The 22,703-nt window shown below is 41.0% G+C and overlaps 1 protein-coding gene across 2 annotated transcripts in view; it reads left to right on the plus strand.

Moving 5' to 3' along the window:
- Positions 1-21,536, plus strand: part of LOC136838888 (uncharacterized) — a 50,078-nt gene extending 28,542 nt beyond the window's left edge. For both annotated transcript variants that reach the window (XM_067104579.1, XM_067104580.1), the window contains 2 exons: positions 17,660-18,886; positions 19,029-21,536. In XM_067104579.1, the coding sequence (XP_066960680.1) occupies positions 17,660-18,886; positions 19,029-19,073 (1,272 nt within the window). In that variant the 3' untranslated portion in view covers positions 19,074-21,536. The remainder of the gene's footprint in view (positions 1-17,659; positions 18,887-19,028) is intronic.
- The last annotated feature ends 1,167 nt before the right edge of the window (positions 21,537-22,703 follow it).

The following is a 22,703-nucleotide window of genomic DNA, read 5'->3' on the forward strand; positions in this document are numbered from 1 at the left end:
GTAGGGTGGCACTTGGGATCCCCTGCATTAGGAATATAGAAACTGCCAAAGCATACAGCCATCCTCCCATGTAGCATGACAGCCAAAGCCACTGAAGCTTCTTTTTCTATTTTAACAGAAACTATGGCATTTCCACAATCCAGGAAAACCAGTAGCCCTTCCAGGTGGTTCCAGACTTGTGCCCCATCACTATTAAAAAAAAAGTTTATAATGTGAGCGCAGAATTTCCGAACTTGCAACTATGGGAACTTGAGCCAGTGGCAGAAATAAAGTCACTCATTTCAGCTATCTCAGTATTTGACAACCTCATAAGGAAAGACTGATCATGTCCTTGAGTTGCATGTCCTTACAGTAGCTAAAGCCTAGTATTAGAGTTTAGAGCAAGCACTCTGGCAACAAAGCCTTGCATGCCATAACCATGGTAGTAGTGGTAAAATGCATGTTCTCAAAAAGGTGGAGCAGAAAAAATTTTCGGTCATTTTCAATCATAATTTCATTCGGGCTCTCTGTAAGGAGGTAATCCAACCACACCTGTCATACCAACTACTATTGCAGGATTGATGAAGTCCATAGTTTCTGAACCAAGTATCTAGCAATGGTAGATGGTAGACAGGATTTAGAAAATCCATACAAGAAGGTTGCAGCTTATTGCCTATTGCCTGGCAACTGTAACAGACCTAGGATCTATTGCAACTGTCATGGGGACACCATGGACTAGCTCTTTCCTCATCCTAGCCTGAGTCTGGCTGGGAAGAGACAACCAGCCATGACGCGTATCCCAGTAAAGTCTCTCCTGCACAAAACACCTGTTGGGTGTGAAATGGGACTCATCTCAGTTGATCAGGACACCTTTTGACAAGAGACTATTGCTTACCAGTCACAGGTTTCATAAACATTCCTCTTTGGTGGTCTCCCTGAAAGCCAGTCATCTAAGTAGGCCAGCAGTTGAACTTCCACTTGCTCAACTTTGACAAGTTTAGGATGACTCAATTTTTTAGTGGAGGGCTCCCTTAAAGATGATTTTGAGTGTTTGGCTCCATGTTTTAATGGGGTTCTTGGGTTGGGGGGTTTAAAACTCCTAGAAACATTATTTCCCAGGTTGTAACTTACCCAGCTGAGTAGATGCAGTGCAATTCTATTAATGGGCTCATCTTATGAGTTTTGTTACAACAAAGGCTTCAAAGAGATCATGACAGAAGGGAGGCGAAGTGTTGGCCAACCCCATAACATTTGGCAGTTTGGAATTCATCTTCTGCCACACTATTTGCATTGTAAGCCCTCATGTTGGGGACATAACATCATTCTCTTTGGAGAAGTTTGTTCAAAGGCTCTCCTAATGGAAGCATAAAAAAAGATGTGTTTATTTGTCACCAGGCATGTCTCTTTGAGTGTCTCCAAGAAGGGCTCCTCAGAATAGAGAGTAATCCTCAACCTGTCAAAGTTGAACAAGAGGAAGTTCAACTGCTGGTCTCCTTAGAAGACTGGCTTTCATGGGAGACCATCAAAGAGGAATATGTTTATGAAACCTGTGGTTGGTAAGCAATAGTCTCTGGTCAAAAGGTTTCCTGATCAACTGAGATGCGTCCCATGGCTGGTTGTCTCTTCCCAGCTAGACTCAGGCTAGGATAAGGAAAGAGCCAGTCCATGGTGTCCCCATGACAGTTGCAATAGATCCTATGCCTGTCGCAGTTTGAGTCTGTGGTGGACCTAATCCTCACACTGCAACTCAAAGGCATGATCAGAGTCTGGCTCTCACATGAGAAAATAGGTGGTTGGGAGATACTCCAGGTACACCTGGAGAGGTGTACTCACCAAACAGGTTGATCTGACTTCCTCCACAGTACAGCTAGTTGTACAAATGGATGCCTCCTTGACAGGTTCGGGAGGCCTTTGGGAGGATCATGGTAGCTGGAAGATGGTTGTCTGATGGCCCTTCCTGTCTCTCAAAAAAAGTGAACCCTCCAAAGAGTGTTCACTTCTTGTAGGTCTTTGACAACATGACAAAGATGACATGTATCAGGAGGCTTGGCTCCTCTCAGTACAATCATGTTGTCTATTCTTTGGGTGGCTTAGACAAGTGGTACTTGTTAACAGTCCACATCATGATAGCAAGAGATGCATTCCTACAAGAGTGGAAGAAATGGAGGGTAATTTACCACTTGCCTCCATTGTCAAAGATTTTGAAGGAGTTGAGCAAACTGCTAACCTTCAGTAGAACTGCATACTTAGTGTCCTTACATTGGCCCAACATTCATTGGTTTCTTCTGCTAAAGCACTAGGTGAGAAAATCAGTTTGATTGCCATGCATTGTTGTAGCCCAGGCAATAGGCTACAGGCTGCAACCTTCTTGTATGGATTTTCTAAATCCTGTCCACCATCTAACATTGCTAGATACTTGGTGCAGAAACTATGAACTTCATCAATCCTGCAATACCAGTGAGTATGGCAGGTGTGGTTGGATTATCTCCTCACCGAGAGCCCCCTCACATTGGGACCACCTTGATGTGGTGAGGGGGTTCTCGAACCTAGGGATTATTATTATTTTTTTCCCCTAAGTTTGATCCCAAGTGTCCCACATATATGATAATATATTTTAGGATTAATTTTATGGATTTTTCGACTTTTGTCAAAATTACCAAACTTAATAAATAGGAAAAAATATAGCATGGAGTGAAGTTGAATCTGAAGCTAAATAGTGGCAACTGTGGTAGAACCATCATCTACCTGATAATGTTCGGACCTGTTATTTCAGGCGGAACTATTCTGTGGAGCTGGACCACGGATTCCAGAGGGGGGCCTGGTTCTGTCTGTTTAGCCCATATTGTGATTAGGATGGGGATGACTGTATTACTACAATACACTCAGTCCTAGCAAGCGGGTTTTGCTTACACTTGGGCCATGCTAATCATGATATGCCATCCCCTTTTTGGGGTAGGGTAGGGACGCGAACATTTGGGAGTAAGTTCCCACTTGTGCCATTAGTTGAGGATTCAATTTCGTAAAAAGCCAATGATATCTTTTCAAGATTTATTAATTTTTAAAATGATTTTTTCCTTCTTATGCAAAGTAATCATAAAGATTTCAGTACCCCTGGACCCCATGATGGTAAAATTCTGGCACAGTCGATGAACGTCACTCCCGAATCTCCTTAGTATAGACATAAATGCTACAAAGGAGCATCCTGTTCCAAGTAAAATATCAATTCCTACAGACTCAAAGAGTGTAGAAATAAAAAAAGAAACAAATAAAAACAAATTGGTAAACTCCAGTATCATAACGCTGGAATCATACATAAGGGACAATAATTCTAAAATAGAGACAAGTAATCCTCCTAAAACCCCATCAACACGAGACAACTCATCACCAATGAATGTGAAAAAATAAAAAAGAAATAACCATCGACTAAATCCAACGCTAGTTCATTTTGAACATATTTTTGGACCAGACAATTGGTCCAGATTTTTAGTATTAAAAGCAGAAAAACAAATCTCACCAGCCATATTAGAGAACAAATTATTAGATATACATCCCACACAAGATATGGAATGTAGACATATTATCAAAAACAGTGAATGGCTAATACAAACAACAACCAAAGCCCAATCAACAACCTTTCTACAGATAACCAACATAAATGAAATAAAAGTAACAGTAGCCAGCCATGAAACACTAAACTATACACAAGGAACAGTGATGCTCCCAGACAGTGATGAAAAAGAGCTACCATCAAAACAAATCTTAATTGACTCCCTTAAATTAAGATACAACAACATACGTGAATTGGAATTATGTACTATCCCAAGCAGAAAGGATGCAAATAAACATAGTAAAATAGTCAAAATAAAATTTACAAACCGGGACTACCACGAAAAATAAAAATTCTAGGACTAAATAGAGAAATTCGCCCCTTTGTCCCAAAATCTCTCCAATGTTCAAAATGCCTAAAATACGGCCATTCAACAAAAAGATGTAGAAATAACGCTACAGCATAATATATGCTGTATGTTCTGAAGATCATACAACAGATTGGAAATGCAAAACCTTTGAATGTGTCAATTGCAAATTAAATCATCATGCAAAATCTAAAGACTGTATATTTTATCAATATTATACTGAATTACAAATGTTAATACACAGAACTAGTATGCCCGTTAACGAAGCCAAACTCGAACTGAAGGTGAGAGGAATCAATGACCCAATGAAACGCTATTCATATCCAAATGCTGTAACATCTCATAATAAACATAAAGAATCTCAACACAGAATAGCTGAGACACACCTCTCCCCCTCTACTACTCATAAAAGCCCAAGAGCACAGTTGCAACAGACCTCTCTTACATCACAACAGACCTCCCCAGTAATAAGCCCAGTTAATCGTTCAGAAACGAATTCCAGTGATACGGAAAAATCAACAGAGGTTAATAATCCAGATCTGGATACTCATAATACACTAACATCATCCACAGAAAACTTAATTGACAAAAATAACCATAATAAAAAAAGGAAAGTAATTGACAGAACTCCCCCTAAGGGTAAAAAGCCTAACATTCTGTTCACAGATCGATCTAACAAAACACCAGTCTCGCCAACCATTAATCTGAAACAGATTACATTAACTGCATCACAAGTGGAAATCAATAGCGTCCCACAATCCAAGACAAATATAAATAACGATTCCCCAAATATGGATAAATCCTCTAACTCTTCCGTACTCTCATCACCAAAATCAACGAAGGAATCTCCAATTAAACATCCCACTGGAAAATCAGAAACCGCCAAAATTCATCAAATCACAACCACATCAAATCAACCCTCAACAAGATCAAAGAATTATAATAATAATAAATCTAAAAATTCAAATCAAAATCTTATACCAGCACATTGGAGATCCTATATACCTACACCAGAAATTCCCAACAAAAATATTTCAACTTCCAATAATGGAAACATAATTTATCTTGCGGATGTCAAGAGTGTTTCATCATAACATACAATCGTTTACCTAACAAAAATGAAAATGTAACCCGAAATTTCATAAATAACTTTACTAGGTTCCGAAAATCCCCTTTAACATTCCATCAAGATGGCGAACTATGCTCGGAATCCTTAAAACTTAAAAGAAACATGATCAAAGCTCAAATAGATTTGCTAATAAGGAAATATGAAGGAGGACCAATCAATGCATCAAATATTCAGCAATCAAACCAAGTTACAAAGAAACCACAAAGTAACATAAACTCCCTTAAAATGTCACGGGATATAGCTAAATCATCAATTAACTTACAAAATTTAACTCCAATTCCACCAAACAATGACCAATAAAATAATTCAATGGAACATGAATGGATTTTCTACTCGGCTTCGGCTAGGTGAAATCCAGAGAATACTAAAGACATAAACCTATTTGCATATGTCTGCAGCATATTGGCACAACTCCAAATAACTTCAGAAACTATAAATTAGCTTGCCACTCACCAGGAGTGGATGGCAAGCTAGGAACAGCTATATATGTACATAACGATTCAACTTATGAACCCTTAAATATTATATCATTGTCATATCAATAACTACAATCAAATTGCATAATTATGCCAGACAATCAAGTTATCTCTATTCTAAATCTATATAATCAGCCAAATTTTAACTCAAACTTTAGTGATTTACCACAAATAGTAAATAATGTAAATGGCCCCTACTGATGGTAGGCGACTTTAATGCCCATAATCCATTATGGGACAGCACACATGCTATAACTTGGCCGGCACAAACACTGAAAATTGCATAAATGATCAGAATTTACATTGTCTGAATGAAAGTGATTCACCAACGTACTTCTCAAAAACTCATTTAACTTTCTCCTCAATAGATATTTCATTATGCTCACTGGAATTGATCGAAAAATTGGAATGGAATGTCCTAGACGATTCATGCACAAGTGATCACTTTCCCATAAAATATAACTTAATGAAAGCTGGTTGGGATAAATATCATTTACAAACTAGAAATATCCTTCCCTTTCCACTAAATCAAAACAATGATGTCACAAATGATTTCTTTTCCAGTTTTGTAATCAGTGCTGCAGATTAATGCATCCCCAAAACTTCTTCAACTCCTAATATATCCACCGTTCCATGGTGGTCTAACAATTCGTCTCTCTTAAATCAAACCAAACACACTCTGGCAAGTAATTTGAATAGACTAAAGTCTAGATTAAACACCCTTAATAAAGGCCCTTTTAATATAAACAAACTAAACAAGATAATAGCTATAAATATAACTATTGATCACATTAAACCACTTTACAATAAATATAATACAAAGTTTCGAAAAACAATAATATTCGAAAAAGCTCAATCGTGGAAAAATTATATTTCGGAGTTGTCACCAAATACTTCAATTAAGGAAATATGGCACAAAATTCGTAAAATCAGTGGTAGACATATAAGACCACCTAGAAGCCCAATACAATATATAGGCAAACTAAATCATAACCTACAAGATTTTTCAAATATATTAGCAAAACATGTAGAAGACATTAGCGCTTATTTTAATTTAGGTGAACACTTCAAAAGAATTAGAACACAAAAAATGAATCATACACTTAATTTTGAAACTGATGAAGGCCTTGATTATAATCAAGAATTCAATATGAGTGAATTTAATTTTGCCCTAAAATCATGTCGATCATCAGCTCCGGGTCATGATATGATTTCTTTTGAAATGATCCAAAATTTAGCTACACTAGCTAAAGAATTCATATTAAAATTATATAATAACAGATGGCTAAGGCATGTCTTCCCAACTACTGTACGTGGAGACATGCAATAATCATACCCATCAGTAAACCAGGAAAAGACCCTAGCAACCCCACTAATTATAGGCCAATATCTCTAACAAGTTGCTTGTGCAAACTGTTGGAGAAAATGGTTAGTCTGAGATTAACAAGTGTTATAACAAAAAACTCAATTTCATCACCTACCCAATCGGGATCAGTAGCTGGTAGATCTACACTAGACCCATTAACTCAATTAGAAGATCATATTAAAAAAGGATTTGAAAAGAAAAAGCTCACAGTGGCTATTTTCTTTGATATAGAAAAAGCATATGATACCACATGGAGATACAATATTATGCACAAACTCCACAAATCCGATATTCGAGGTCACCTTCCAATATTTATCAACAATTTTTTAACAAATCGTACATTTAAAGTACACATAGAAAATACATTTTCAAATTCCTACGTACAAGAGGAGGGTGTCCCTCAAGGCAGTGTTTTGAGGTGCATCTTATCTGCCCTGGCAATAGATGATATTACTGTGAACCTGCCTGAGGGTGTACAAAATAGTTTGTATGTGGATGATTTTGTAATATATTATTCAATTATTCTCTGAGACATGCTCAAAGGATACTTAATATAGCAACAAATAATATAACCACTTGGACTAACTCCGAAGGTTTCAAGTTGTCGGTAAATAAAACAAATGGCATTGTCTTCTACAAAGACAAAAGATGGTTGAAACAACAAACCATTAAGTTATATCTTTATAATAAAGAGATAAACGTGTGCAATAGTGTATAATATTTGGGTATAATTTTTGATCAACATTTAAATTGGAAAGATCATATCAAATATATCAAAGCCAAAGGATCTAAAGCCCTTACATTATTAAAGAAAATCTCTCACACCAAATGGGGTGCAGGACGAGGTACAATGTTAACGTTGTACAATGCAACAGTACTATCAATCATAAATTATAGCTGTCCAATTTACTCAACTGCCTCAGAAGCAACTCTAAAATCTCTAGATGCTTTACATCACGAGGGAGTGCGTATATGTACAGGGGCCTTCCTCTCATCTCCAACATTACAGAGATCTAATTACTTTAAGAAGAGCAGGCACACCTCCTGTATCAAATAAATTTCTCAATAATCAAAATACAAATAATAACCCAAATCAAAACTCATTTACTAAAAAAACTAATCATCTATTGAATTTACATAACATGATACCCAAATTTCCCCAAGAAATAAATCAGATCACGCCATGGACACTAAAAATATATGTTCAACCAGAAATGTACCATCAACATGCCATGGAACACATAAGACGGAAGGGTAATCCCTTTATAATCTATACAGATGGATCCAAAAATGAAGCTGGAGTGGGCTCATCAGCCTATTCAAGTGGTGAAACTATCCAGATGGGCCTTCCTCTAATATCATCAGTATTTACAGCTGAATTAACAGCCATACTATTGGCTCTCCACATTATATAAAAAAAGCAATTCCTTCAGCACTCATATTGAGCGACTCAAGAAGAGCAATTGAAGCAATAGGATCATTTAAATCAAATAATCACCTTGTCCAAAATATCCAACGGGAAATTAATTCATCGATTAATTACAAACGGCCTTCAAGTTCATATTTGTTGGGTCCCAGCCCATGTAGGCATTAAGAGTAATGAGAAAGCAGATAAAGCTGCTAAATTGGCTTGTACAATCCCCCCAACTACTACGAAAACTCCCATATCAGACTGGCAAGCATCAGTTAAACCTTTAATTTGTAGGGATTGGCAAAATGATTGGTCAAATACACCCCCTCAAAACAAAATAAGACAAATTAAGAACGAAGTTAAAAAGTGGCATTCTTCTACCCAAAAACAAAGAATTAATGAAGTGATTTTAACGAGACTCAGAATAGGCCATTCCAGACTCACACATGGTCATCTGATGTCAACTCCACACAAATCCAATAACTTGTGAAAGATGTAACATCCCAATAACAATCAAACATATCTTGATTGACTGTCCCAGATGGCAGCATGAAAGAAATACTTATTTACAAAATATAAATCACTAAAGGATGTGCTAGCTGAAGGTAATAACTTTTCAATTAATAATATCATTCTCTTCTTAAACAATATTAAATTAATAAATAAAATATAATTTTTCCCCCTTCCCTTTTTTTCCTCCCTTTTTTCTCTTTTTTTCCCTCTTGATTTTTTATTTTATTTTGATTGTTTCCCCTTTTTTATAATTTATTTATTTAATTACATATTTAATTTTTTATGTATTCTTTCCCCCTTTTTTTCCAGCCCGAGAAGAACCCTAAAAGGGTTCAGAGGTCTGGTTAAACAAATCATTTATAACTAACTCACAGAGAGCCCGATTGAAATTTTGATTGAAAACGACCAAAAATTTTTTCTGATCCACCTTTTTGAGAACGTGCATTTTACCCCTACTACCATGCTTATGGTATACAAGGCTCTGTTGTCAGAGCGCTTGTTCTGAACTCCAATACTAGTCTTTAGCTACTGTAAGGGCTCCTATTCTTTTGCCCTTGACTAAAGTTCTTGGACTCCCAATATCTCCTCAGTTCAGTGGTCCCTATACGACCGCATGCCATTTGGTTCACAAATGTGGTTTTCTTGATCTCTTAGTGTCAGGAGCCCAGATGAACAAACTTAATGCTCTTAGAAAGAGGCATTGCTTCATCTTCCACATGATTATCCATCATTAGGTGTTGTTCCTTCGACCATCATTCCTGACCAAGAATGAGGACCCATTGAAGTGGGAATCCCCTGTTCTTCTGTGGGAACTCAATATTATAGATAAGACATTATACTCTGGCTTTGGGTTTCTGTAGTTGTCATGGCTACCTTTCCAGGTGGTCCTTTCTTAATCCTACCAATAAGAAGCCACCCTCGCAGTAAGGGCCGAGAATTATCTTGATGTCCCTAACTAAAAAAGCAGGCTCCTACTTCTTGTCTAAATTGCATGATGTCTGGAAGGTGGGCACCTCATTGGCTTTCTTCAAAAAAATTTGTTAAAGCAGCTGCTGAGTTTACAGAGACAAGTTCAACACTATGGGAATTTTTGATAACTGTTTTCTTTCACAGACCTAGCGAGTAGTGGCAGACCATGCTGACCCATGAAATGTTGCCTGTCACATTTATGGAAGGAGGATGAATAGTAAATTCAGGGTAATTGCTGTAGGCAGAATAAAGAGCCTTCTTACTCTGAGTCCATTTATACTCTATCACTGTACCAAAAGACCAGCAAAAAGAGAGTTCTCGATATTAGTTGGTCTCTCTTTTAGGTAACTCTTTTGAGGACTCACAGAAGGCAACAAAAATAGGTTTGTTTTTGAAACTGACGAGTAATATTTTTTTATGAAGCTGCCATTTTTCACACGTTTTGTTACTGACACGTATGTTTGATGTTCGCCTTTATTTACAAACTCATTGAAATTCACAAGAAAATAACTTCTCACTGGACTTCACTGTAAATTTTTCTGGCAGTATAACGATCTTCAGTTAAAAAGTCTGAAAAGAACATTTCTGCAGGAATAAGTTGTATGGAAAATCTTCGAATGTCAAAGAACAAAAAGACACACCTCTATTTACATTTTGCAGTGAATTGTTTAAATTTGTGTAATTCCTCTTAGGACTGCATTCTTTGTTACAGTTCCAAAAATGAGTGAGATCTGTTGTTGACAGAAATATCCTGGAACCTTGATTAAATACATTAATTTCGTATAGGTGTTTATAATTGAGAAAGTATTTCTTTTGTAAGATGTTAGAGGAATTTCCATTATTTTTAATTTGTTTAAAAACATGTCAGTCATGATTTTCTTGGAGGTTTCACACTATCTCTTTGTTCGAGAGATTTCCTGGCTAGACAATTGGCTAAGTCTTCCTCTTGGAGTGTGTGTGTGTGTAGCTGGCCAGAACTTTTGAGAGCTGGTGGTCATCGAGTAAGTAGCTGGCCACGGTTGGTGAAGAGAAGACAAGATACGAGCAAGGCAAGTCTCCAGTCATTTAACACTGACAAAAAGAAGAATATACATTACTTTTAGTTTAACAAAATTATTTTAGTGTTTTGCTTTAAGAGGAGAGCTTTTCAAAGGACAGTCTCTGCTCTGATTGCCACTACTACGAGTGCGATCGGCCAGAAGTAGTTGTTGCCTTCTGGGATGTGTTGTTGCTCAAGTTTTAAATAATTTTAGATTTTTATACATAGTCCGTGTTTTAATCACACCATTGGCCACTGCTAATAACGAACTCTGCTTAAAACATTGCGCGATATTTATCTAAACTGTATTCAAGACAGAAAGGGCAGCAAAGAAAACAGTTATAAGGGCCCAAGTTTAATATTTATTATGAAATATTTTTAGAATGTTCATATCTCAGGGACTTTATTTCTGATGAACTGAAAAGGCACCGAGGATCATCCTTCCATCTCGTTGGCATGATCCTAGGAAGCATTTATTTCTGGATACCTTACAGTTGCATTTACAATTCACTAAAACTGAAATGTAGAGTAAGGGAAATGTAGTATCAGAGTTATTTCTTTATACGCATGGTTTTTAAGAAGCAAATTTTTGCAACCAAGATGTTCTTAAAAACAGTATCATACAAGTCAAGAAATGTACAATGCAATAGATTTATAAGTAATATCCAAAATGAGTCCTAAAGCCTCGCGAGTTCCCTTATGTGAAACGATAATGCAATTAAGTCATATTCCTTTGTGCTATGCTGAATTTGTGAGGGAGGTGCGAAATAATGAGCAGGAAGACAAGTATTGCTGGTTTATTGATGAAGCAACCCGCTTATAAAGCAGCGTGCGGACGTCTGCGTATAACGCAAAGACTGTGGGTTCAAAGATTTACAGGTGACCTGAGGTCAAACTATTTCTCTACAGAAACAGGACAGGTATATACAGAAAACATAATGATTAACAATGTCTGGTCTGATATAAAAATACAGAAAACATAATGATTAACAATGTCTGGTCTGATATAAAAATACTCTGTTACATATACATAATGCATGGTCACATGAACAGACAATAAAATATACAATTCATAATAATGATAATAAGTTGTGTTCGTCCGACCCTAGGTTGAATGTGAAGGCACCACAGAAAATGGGATGTTCATTACAGAGAATGCGTTAAGAGGGGACTTTACAATACTCCCCCCCCAACAACACGTAGGTAACGTCTGATCAAAGCAGGTATCTGCTGGGGACGACGGAGGGGGCCCTGCTTTCTCAATGCCAACTGAAGGGGGTGGTCGCCTTCTCCGGCTCACTCTAGAGTGGTGTGTTGGGGTGCCCTCCTGTCTGGTTTCGGGGTTTTCGGGGACGCTCGCGGCGTTTTCCTGTGCATGGGGCAGGCCGGGGGGTTGCTATCTCCTGCGGGGGCTTTGGGAACTGCCCCCGACATCCTCCTCCAGGAATGCGGGCTTGAGGCGGTCTATCAATACCCAGTCTTCCCTTCCGTGGACGGCTACCCGGAATGCCTTTTCGTTCCTCTCGACTACAAGGAAAGGTCCTCTGTAGGGCCTTGGTTAAGGGTAGCTGCACGGCGTCATCCCTGATGAAGACATGGGTGGTGGAGGATAGACTGGGAGGCATGAAGGGGGACGTCCTGTTGGTGTATGTCCTCTGGCAGGGGGTGAACTTCCCAACCCTGTCGTGGAGCCTCTGCGTTGCTATGTCATCCCTGTCTTCTGCGACGAGTTCCCCCGGGATTACCAGGGTCTCCCAGTAGACTTTTTCTGCTGAGGAGGGGTCACCATTGGCTCTGGGGGCGGTTCTCAACCCGAGGAGGACCCAGGGCAGCTGGTACTTCCAACTCTCGGAGGTGCAACAAGCCATGAGGGACACCTTCAGGGACCTGTGGAACCTTTCCACCATTCCGTTGGCTGCGGGGTTGTAGGTGGTGGTGCTGTGGTGAGTGGTCCCCAGCAGGCGTGCCAGGGCGGTCCACAGCTCAGACAGGAAAGTGGGACCTCTGTCTGTCATTATATGGTCCGGGACACCGAACCGGCTGATCCAGCTGGAGAGGAGGGCTTCTGTGCACGCACTGGAGGTGGCTTCTTCCATGAGCATAACTTCGGGCCACCTGGTGGAGCGGTCGACAACCGTTAGAAGGTATCTTGCTCCTCCTGATGGGGGAAGAGGACCCACTACATCGATGTGGATGTGCCTGAAACGTCTCCTTGGCTGGGGAAACTCGCCCACCGCAGACTCAGTGTGCTGCCTTACTTTGCTGGCCCGACACTGCATGCACTGCCTTACCCAGTCCGTCACATCCTTCCGTATGCCGTGCCAGACAAACTTCTCCATTAATAGTCTGGCCGTCATCCTTCCGGAGGTGTGGGACAGTCTCTGGATGACGTCGAAGACTAGCCGACGACGGGAGGCGGGCACCAGTGGGTGGGGGCGGCCAGTGCTTACGTCACTCAGCAGTGTTGACCCTCCAGGGCTGAGGGGCACGTCCTCCCACTTCAGCAACGTGATGGCTGTGCGGTAGGCTGGGGTCTCTGGGTCGGCAGCTCGTTCATGGGTGAGGTCCTCGTAGTCGATCCCGAGCTGCACTGCGTCGATTTCGATCCTTGAGAGGGCGTCGGCTACTGGGTTTTTCCTGCTGGTGAGGTATTTGATGGTGCAGGTGAACTCCGCAACGGCCGCGAGGTGCTGCTGCTGCTCGGAGGACCATGCATCCCCCAGCTTCATGAAGGCATGGACCAGCGGCTGGTAGTCGGTCCAAATTGTGAAGGGCGTACCCTCCAGGAGGAACTTGAAGTGACGTACCGCCTGGTATACTGCGAAGAGTTCCCTGTCGAAGGTGCTGTAGTGGGACTCAGTGGGGCTGAGTTTCCTGCTGAAGAAGGCGATGGGCTGAGGGGTCCCGTTGATGACTTGTTCCAGGATGGCTCCACAGGTGACGTTGCTGGCGTCCGTCGTCAGCTGAAGGGGAGTGCTGGGGTCCTGGTGGGCCAAAGATGTCGCCTTGGAGAGGACGGCCTTTGTCAGGGAGAAAGCCCTCTGCTGGTCGGGACCCCACACTAAGGTCTTTGGATGACCCTTGAGGACCTCTGTCATGGGGCCATGGTGTGCACGATCCCCGGGATGAATCTCCCATAGTAGTTGACCATTCCGAGGAATTCTTGTATGGCCCTGATGGAGGTGGGGGTGGGGAACCTCTCGACGGCCTTGACCTTCGACGACATTGGGCGGACGCCCCTTGGGGATATCTCGTGGCCCAGGAATTCCACCTTCTCGACACTGAAGGTGCACTTGTCGGACCTGACGATGAGGCCACTCTCCTGCAGGCGCTGCAGGACCTTCCGGATGTGCCGTAAGTGTTCCTTCTGGGATCTGGAAAAAATTAGGATATCATCGACGTAGCAGATGCAGAAGTCCAGGTCTCCAAGGATGCTGTCCATCAGCCTCTGGAAGGTCGCACCCGTATCACTCAGGCTGAAGGTGGAGAAGGCGAAGACGTAGGACCTGAAAGGCATGATGATGGTGGTTTTGGGGATGTCTTCTGGAGCTACTGGTACCTGAAAATATGATTTTAAAAGATCTAACTTTGAAAATATTTTGGCCATTAGTTCCTGCATGTTTGGTAGAGGGTAGTGGTCGGGTTCTGTAGCGAGGTTGAGCCGCCTGTAGTCACCGCAGGGTCTCCAGGTGCCATCTGCTTTCTGCACCATGTGAAGGGGAGAGGCCCACGGGCTGGGAGCCTTCTTGCATATGCTCATCCTTTCCATCTCAGCAAAGGCTTTTTTGGCCTCCTAAAGGCGCTGTGGGGGAAGCCTCCGGAACTTCGTGTGCGTCAGGGGGCCCTTTGTTTTGATGTGATGATATATCCCATGTTTGGCGGGGCCCCAGGCTACCTGGCGAAACTCGGGTTTGAAGACTTCTGGGAATTCCTTCAGGAGGGAACCATACTGGTGGGGCGCGACGGAACAGATGGCGGGCTCCCTGGGGCCTGGCGATAAGGGCAGGGACTGGCAGGACTCGTGTCCAGCAGGCGTTTGCGGCCGACGTCGCCTGCCAGTCTGAAGTGGGCGAGGAAGTCCGCACCCAGGAGCAGGGTCCTAATGTCCATGACGATGAATTTCCACCTGTACCTCCGGCCAAGGATGGAGATTGACAGGAGCTTGGTGCTGTAGGAGAGGATGGGGGACCCGTTGGCGGCCGTTAGGGAGGCAGCCGGGTCCGGCGGATGTCTGCGGTCCTCTCTGGAAGGTGGGAACACTGACCACATGGCTCCGGTGTCAATCAACATCATCCTGCCAGAGATGGTGTTGCGGACGTAAAAGCCTACTGATGCAGGGTGGCCTGTGAGGGTGGCTGCCTCCCCCATTTTTTGGAGGGAAGGAAAGGCAGGGGACTTCGCAATTCTGGGCAGCTTTCCCGAACCTCTGGTGGTAATAGCAAAGCCCTGGCCTTTCCCTCTTCTGCTGGTGGGGTGGCTTCTTCTGGGCGACGACCTTGATGCCCTCTGTGGTGGGGTCCTCTGGCTGCAGGCAGTTGATTGGGTGTTCGGGCATGGATGCCCGCTTTGCTGCCTTCGTGGAGTCTGTCAGCTGCTGCACCACCCTGATCAGGTCCTCGACCGGCAGTGTGTATGCCTCTGTGATCTGCCCACAGACCTCTGGTAGTATTTGCCGGAGGAAGATCTCCCTCGACAGGCTGATCTCTTTGCGCCTGCTGCTGCTGTCAGTCTCGGGGAAGAGGAGGAAGTCCTGGAGGGCATGCCACATTTCCCAGAGGTTTCCCTCCTGCCGGGGGTTGAGGGCGAGGGCGACTCTCTCGGAGACCGGCAGGGAGCAGGTCTTGACGAGAGTGGCTTTTAACTCCTGGAAGGTGACATGGGCTCGACGTCATCATTAACCACGGGGCGATCTTCTTGTATATCTCCTCCTGGGAGGACGTTGATGGCGATGTCCGCCTTCAACACCTCATTGGTTAGGCCTGCTACCCTGAGTTGTCCCTCGACCCTGTAGAGCCAGAATGCTGCGTTTTGATGGGTGAATGGCGGCAGCCTTATGCTGAGGGCTGCCTTTGGTTGGCCCGTCAGGGGGGTCATTGCGCGGGGTGTAGGTACCAGTGTTGAGGAGCGCGCAGGAGGGGGTTGCGCAAGGGAAACGTCTGCCTCTGAGAAGTTCGCGGTAATTTGTATGTGGTTGGGAACTATGTCCATGCTCATTCCATGCTCTCACTTGGAGTGTGAGGGAACACTCGCGTCAATACACGCTTGAGAGAGTGCCGTGTGGGTCTGCTAATGACGCCGGTGACTTGCCAACGAGGGTCGGTAACGCCCGAACACTTTGTTAGTGCGCCGTAGTTAGTCTGTTAGGGGCCCAACGGGCCAAGACTAATTCGCCGTTGGGTTCCGTTAATGGCTTCCGGGAACCACTCTGGGGGTCACCACTGTGAGAGAGGTGTGAAATAATGAGCAGGAAGACAAGTACTGCTGGTTTATTGATGAAGCAACCCTCTTATAAAGTGGCGTGCAGACGTCTGCGTATAATGCAGAGACCACGGGTACAAAGATTTACAGGTGACCTGAGGTCAAACTATTTCTCTACAAAAACAGGACAGGTACATACAGAAAACATAATGATTAACAATGTCTGGTCTGATATAAAAATACTCTGTTACATATACATAATGCATGGTCACTTGAGCAGACAATAAAATATACAATTCATAATAATGATAATAATTTGTGTTCGTCCAACTCTAGGTCGAATGGGAAGGCACCGCAGAAAATGGGATGTTCATTACAGAGAACGCGTTGAGCGGGGACTTTACAAATTCATGTATTATCCTTCCCTCCAAAAAAGTCTTTTTCTAGCACAATGTATAATGGAGGTCGATCTGCTTTAATGAAATTGCTGGGTGGGATGCGATGATGATGGAATATTCAGAACAGTTTGAGTCAGTACCATAGGCTTCTGTAGTTAAAGATTTCTTTATGTTGTACATGTTTTATTCTTGTCCATTTTGTAACACTGCTAAAATTCAAGCTATATAGCGCTTCTTTTCAAAAGCAAGGAAGTTTTATCGTTTACATCAAAATACACCAAAACAGTGTTACAGTAGTAATTTAGTACTTTTAGTCTATGAGACTTTAAGGGCCCCAAAATAAAGACATTTGGTGTGTACACTCATTAGCTTTGGCACACAGGCTGACTAAGTTCTTTACATTTTGTTATTTTGCACTGTCTGTGGGATGTTGCATTACCAGTTATCCAGAACTTCAAAAACTGCTAACGTGTTCACATCTTTCAAAATGACCAATCCATCTTTGTATTCCCTTTAATAAAAGGGAATACAAAGATATGTTTTCTGTTGGTAATGCAGCTTTGCACGATTATTTGATATAAGGCTTTAAAATCTCCTGCTTGTTGAATATCCTTTATATAACACTGCTTTAGAATCTTATTCCCTCCATCCAGGAATACATATGATTGGGCGGTATGTTAAAAGCATTGCAGAAGCAAATAATTACTGATTTATTATGAGTACAATTTTCCAACGAAAAATTAATATGATTTCTTGTATTCTCTTCTTTATTATCTTAGTATAATGAATTATGAGGGCAGAAAATTAACTAGCTGAGAGCACATTTAGGGAGGCTGATTAATTATGTTAGTCTTGTGTCATCTGGGCTATCCATGAATCGCCCCGAGTTAAAATTGGAACAGCAATAAATCATATGGCACTAAAAGTATCAAATTCTCTTAGGTAGGAAGTTTCTTACATGATTTAATGATTTTCTTCATTCCTTCAGTTACATATCTTCATTCAGTCACATAATGCTTTATCTGGCAATGTTTCTTTATTTTCCAGTCCTGCAGCTGGAGAGATGAGCATTCAGCACCATTTTCTTGGCACACCAGATCTCAAATGGACTTAACACTTGATACACCACCAGACACTCCTACGCATCCAAGTACTCCAACTGAAGCCTCATTCACAACCATAGAAGGTGAAGGACGGGTAATCCCAGGAGGCCGTGCTGTCTACTCAGCACGTCCAGTATCTTTACCAAGACCCCCTCGTTTCCGTTGGCATTATGATCCCCCTGATGGACTGCCAGATCCTCCTGATGGACTGCCAGATCCTCCCTCTGTTGTTGTAGCAGCTCCTAAATCTGCAACACTACCTACTGACATTGGAAGAGCCCCTCAAAAGTCATCACAAGCCATGAAATACATGCTTATTAGAGGCAAGGGCGAAGAAAATGAAAAAGGGGGTATAATGGCTAAGATTCGTGGTGTTGTCTCAGCCCTGACAGCTACATGCCTACCCCTCCGTGCTGCACCGGGTCCAACATCTCATCTGTCCATCCACAATGCTTCTGAAGGAGGTAGAGAACCAGAGCTTAGGCCACTAAGGGTACAGACTCAATCATCAAAATGTATAGCTGGTCAGGCATCTGATCAAGCCTCTGGTAGAATGATTTCAAAACAGTCAGACACATCTTTAGAACCAGAGAAAGGATGCCATGGTCCTTTTGCAACTATTACAGGAGATCCTTCTCTATCAGGTTACATGTGTTCACTTCCTGATGATGAAGATGATGTACCCTACACAGTTCATAATACATCACAGCTCTCGGCTTCACATTGTGGTGACTTGTCTGCAATATCTCATACATCACCAGCTGATATAACACAAACCTCTGAAACTGCAGCAACAAATATGGCAATGTCTAATCTTGAAGACAGACATCCAGATAGCAATATATATTCTGCTGGTCTCAGTCCCAGTAGTTTCATGTCTCCAACGGCTAGCCTCCCAACACCAGTGCCTACACCAACAACAGGAAACCCAAATAATTCTGTGGACAACTTTCCCAACATGTGTACTTCAACGCCTATTCCTTCTTGTAAAGACCATCGAATGGCAGCTCGCCCAATGCTTCAACAGCCTGACCTTATCACAGATACATATGACTCACAGACGACTGACACTGGCTGTAGAGTAAGAAGATCACCAGCATCCGAAGAGAAAAAATCTGATGCTGAGGATAATGGTGGATCATCAACACCAGTCTTATCAAGGAGGAGCGAGGTAAATGTTTATTCTCACTTTCATAGTAAAAGCTTAGACTGGTTTACGCACATCAGTTTGATTTTACTTTAATAGTTGCAGGACTTTGTTATTGAAATTAAATTCCTTCATAACCCTCAAATGCTGCTCTTTCTTTTGACAGAGTAACATACCCAAGACTGGCTTTGACTTCCTGGACAACTGGTAAGGAGATGGAGAGTAGTGCCCTGGGAGCGAAACTAGGCCTTATACCTCTGCAGGGAAGGATATCCTACATTGAAACTATCTATGGCGTCGGAATGTGAAACTTTACTATTATGTTCCATATTTGGTGGTTTAAAAATACAATGATTTTGATATGAATTACAATTTCGATCCATACATAATCTTACAAAGAATGTCAGTTGAGAAAACCACACCGTATAGGCTATGACAATTTATGCCTAGAATATTTGATAAATGATTTTATAAAGACAAGAATTACATGATATATTCTGTTGTTATATCTATGAATCCTGTCTTCTTATAACTGTTAAGAACCTGAATGTAATTCTTGGTATCGGTTATAGTATTAGCAAAATGCAAACGGACTCAGGAATATCAATATTTGTTAGAATAAATTTAATGTATAATGCCAGAAAATTTGCACTGATGGTATGAAGGGAAAACCAGGTTTTTACCAAACCCAAATTATTCCATATATCAACATTCTGATGAATATATGGATTAATTCTTTTCGTCTGTTTCGTGTTAATCTACTTTTTTTCCTTCAGGAAAAAAAAAAGTGTTTTCTTCTATGTTACCTGTTTACAAGATATCAGATGTCATCAATATTTATTTTCTTTAGTTCTCACTAATGAGGCCATTAGCCACAAACTTTAAGTATATTTGCATATGCATTATGCACATAACTAAAGAATATAGAATTTCTCTCTGTACTTCAGCAACAATACACCTTAACCTAAAGATTACCAGCAAGAGATCCATGTCCCTTCCGTGAAACTGTGTGCTCTGCATCATTCCAATGCCATTACGTAACCATAACAAGTAGTTTTAGGAACCATGGCTGTTTGTAAATGTAAGTCTCATTTTTGGAATTAGACGATGAAGGAGCTTGTGCCGGTATAAACCTGCCAAAATCTTGGCCATTATCTCTGCATTTATTGACGTATCTGAGGGTTTTCATGCAAAAGCTGTACAAAGTTAACAGAAAAACATGGTTTTGTACATTTAATACCCCTATTAGTTTAAGGGTCATGTAATGTATATTCATATGTGCACAGTTAGGCGTGAGAGGTAAAAATATAGCGTGACTTTAACAAAATAATTTAGAACCTTGAAAGGAAGAGAAAATATTAGGTCCTTTCGTTGTATATTTCACCTTCCCAAACACAGTGAATATAGAAACAGGTTAAGTTCATGCACGATGAATGGTTGCAGTCTTTTTCCTTTGATCGAGAAATGGACTCCAGGAAACAACCATGGGATTAATCAGTATTCGAAGAGTAAAGCAAATGATGAACGTGCAATAATATAAACGTTACCATAGTGATTTCCAATGGACTGGTAATTCTGTCTTTACATATAATAAATCTAAGGATAGCGAAGGTTCCAAGTTTGCACCTTTTACCTTTGCCTTGGTTTCCTTGCACTCTGGATTTTCTGGCCGAAAGAATAAGAAGGCGACGCGTTGTGCTTGAAAATGTGAAGTTAATTTCGAAAAGCCTGTTTTTCTTCCCTTCTCCCATGGTTTAGAATAAATGCATAAATGTATTTATATTTGGGTGTATGACTGTATACTTGGGATTAACTGATAGCACATGTGGTTTAAACAAAATGACTCTGTAAACATCTTGCTTACTTTATGATTTAAAGACACAGTCGTTTACAAAAATTTAAATATGATACTTGGTGAATATTTCCCGCCTTCACTCATTCTTCTGTCACAAAGGGCTAGATAAACTAAGAGGGAGAAAAGATATGCTACAACTCCTGATTACATGAACGTCTCCAGATCAGTTGTTGTGCTGGGTTGGTGTTCATAATTTTCTTATGGTGTCTGAATTCTTTTTCATTGGTGGCTGAAATGAATGATACTTGCTGCAAGTGCTCAGCATTGTTGCACATGAACACTTGTAGTGTGTGTGTATGTACATTTGCAGCATATGCATAAGAAGGGTAGATTCTGATCTCGATAAGAACAAGTATGAGGCAGTAGACATTTATTTCTGTTCCGTCTTCAATGTATAGTGAAGCTACACAGACTGTTTTAACCTTTGCCTGAAGGCAAACATTCGTGTTAATTAAGAGGTATTTGTATTATAATCAATGTAATTATGTATGTATTCTTATATTATGAATTTATATATATACACTGTGGATAGACACGTCACACAAAATACTTATACACAAATATACACGGTTCTGTTTTTCCTTCATTGCTCTTCACACAGGAATACAGTTGAAGTGCATACAAAGAGTAATTATTGTAAAATATCATTTGCTTTAAATCACATGCTTACTAGTATGCTGGGGCATCAGGTATAACTTGAAATACACGTCAAATAAATGGCATATGTTTGAAAAAGTGGATGCATATGGTATAGCAATGGTATCTATTTATATATTAACCTTATATACTGAACTCTTTGCTAATAAAATGAGTTTTATATTTAAAGACTGTTATTCTGATATAGTTCCTCATATTTGCCAATTATTACAGTCTTATGACTTTCAGCTTTCTCTTCCCACAACTAGATTTCTGACGGAAAAATGCTGCATAATCTACAACGATTGTTGCAGTTCAGGTAGAACTTTAGATCACCCATGGTTGGCCTGCATTCTTGAAAGAACTTTACATTATGTCATTATTCAGGCTTTCCCGCAGTTAATTCAGCCCTAATCCAATTACTCTAAAACAGCAAGAATGTAGGACGAACAATCTTCGTTAACGTATAGTCTAACGGCACTTATTTTCAGTGCCTTTCCCGTCGATACAGTTATAATTAGATGAAAACAGCATTTCCAAAATTAAGCCTTATAAAAATTTACTATATTAGGGAAATGATAAATATTACTTTTAATTGTAAAAAAACACAGTTAAACCGTCAGTGAAAGGTATAATAAGAGTGTTTCAAGAAACACAAAGGCCATTCTCGTTAGAAAATTAGAGAAATGCAACTGGACAGTCATTGTCCTCCTTCCTATAAAGGAGTTACACTTATCGATTCACTAATATGTTATCGCAAATGAGGACTCAGGGGTTAACTTTTATCCTTCATCACCCTCATGTCACTTCTCAAAATGGCTGTAATTCTGAGGTACTGTAAATTCAGCTGATAGCCTTCTTTGACTTAGTTGCTGTCTTTCAGGCAGATAGTTTGAGAAAAAACAACGAAATAAATTTTTAAATTAATTTGTATTTTTCCTAACAAACAAACCTAAAGGTCTTTACACAGGATTTAGCTTGCGGACGCGAGCTGGAACAGCCGTTTAACTTTCAGACAAAGTCGTTAACTATCGACGGTAGGGGGAAGGCCCTGCCCACTCGTCGGTTTACATTCCACTTTGCCTTTCGGCCCAGGTATCAGAATGAGGGGTGGTTGAGGTGGGCCGTAAATGTAGACCTTCAGGTTTGCATGTTAGGAAAAATACAAGTTACTATAAACATTTCTAGTTTGTTCCTACACAAATACAAACCTTCGGTCTTTACATAAGAAACTACCCATTGGAGGGTGGAGTCTGAGTACACCTCTGAATTGACTGGTTTGGTTCTATCCACCCAGGAATACCTGCCTAGTCTGGAAGAGCAGAGGAAGGAATCCCACACCTCTAGCTT

The sequence above is a fragment of the Macrobrachium rosenbergii genome, chromosome 5 (assembly GCF_040412425.1).
Source record: "Macrobrachium rosenbergii isolate ZJJX-2024 chromosome 5, ASM4041242v1, whole genome shotgun sequence".
Lineage (NCBI taxonomy): Eukaryota > Metazoa > Arthropoda > Malacostraca > Decapoda > Palaemonidae > Macrobrachium > Macrobrachium rosenbergii.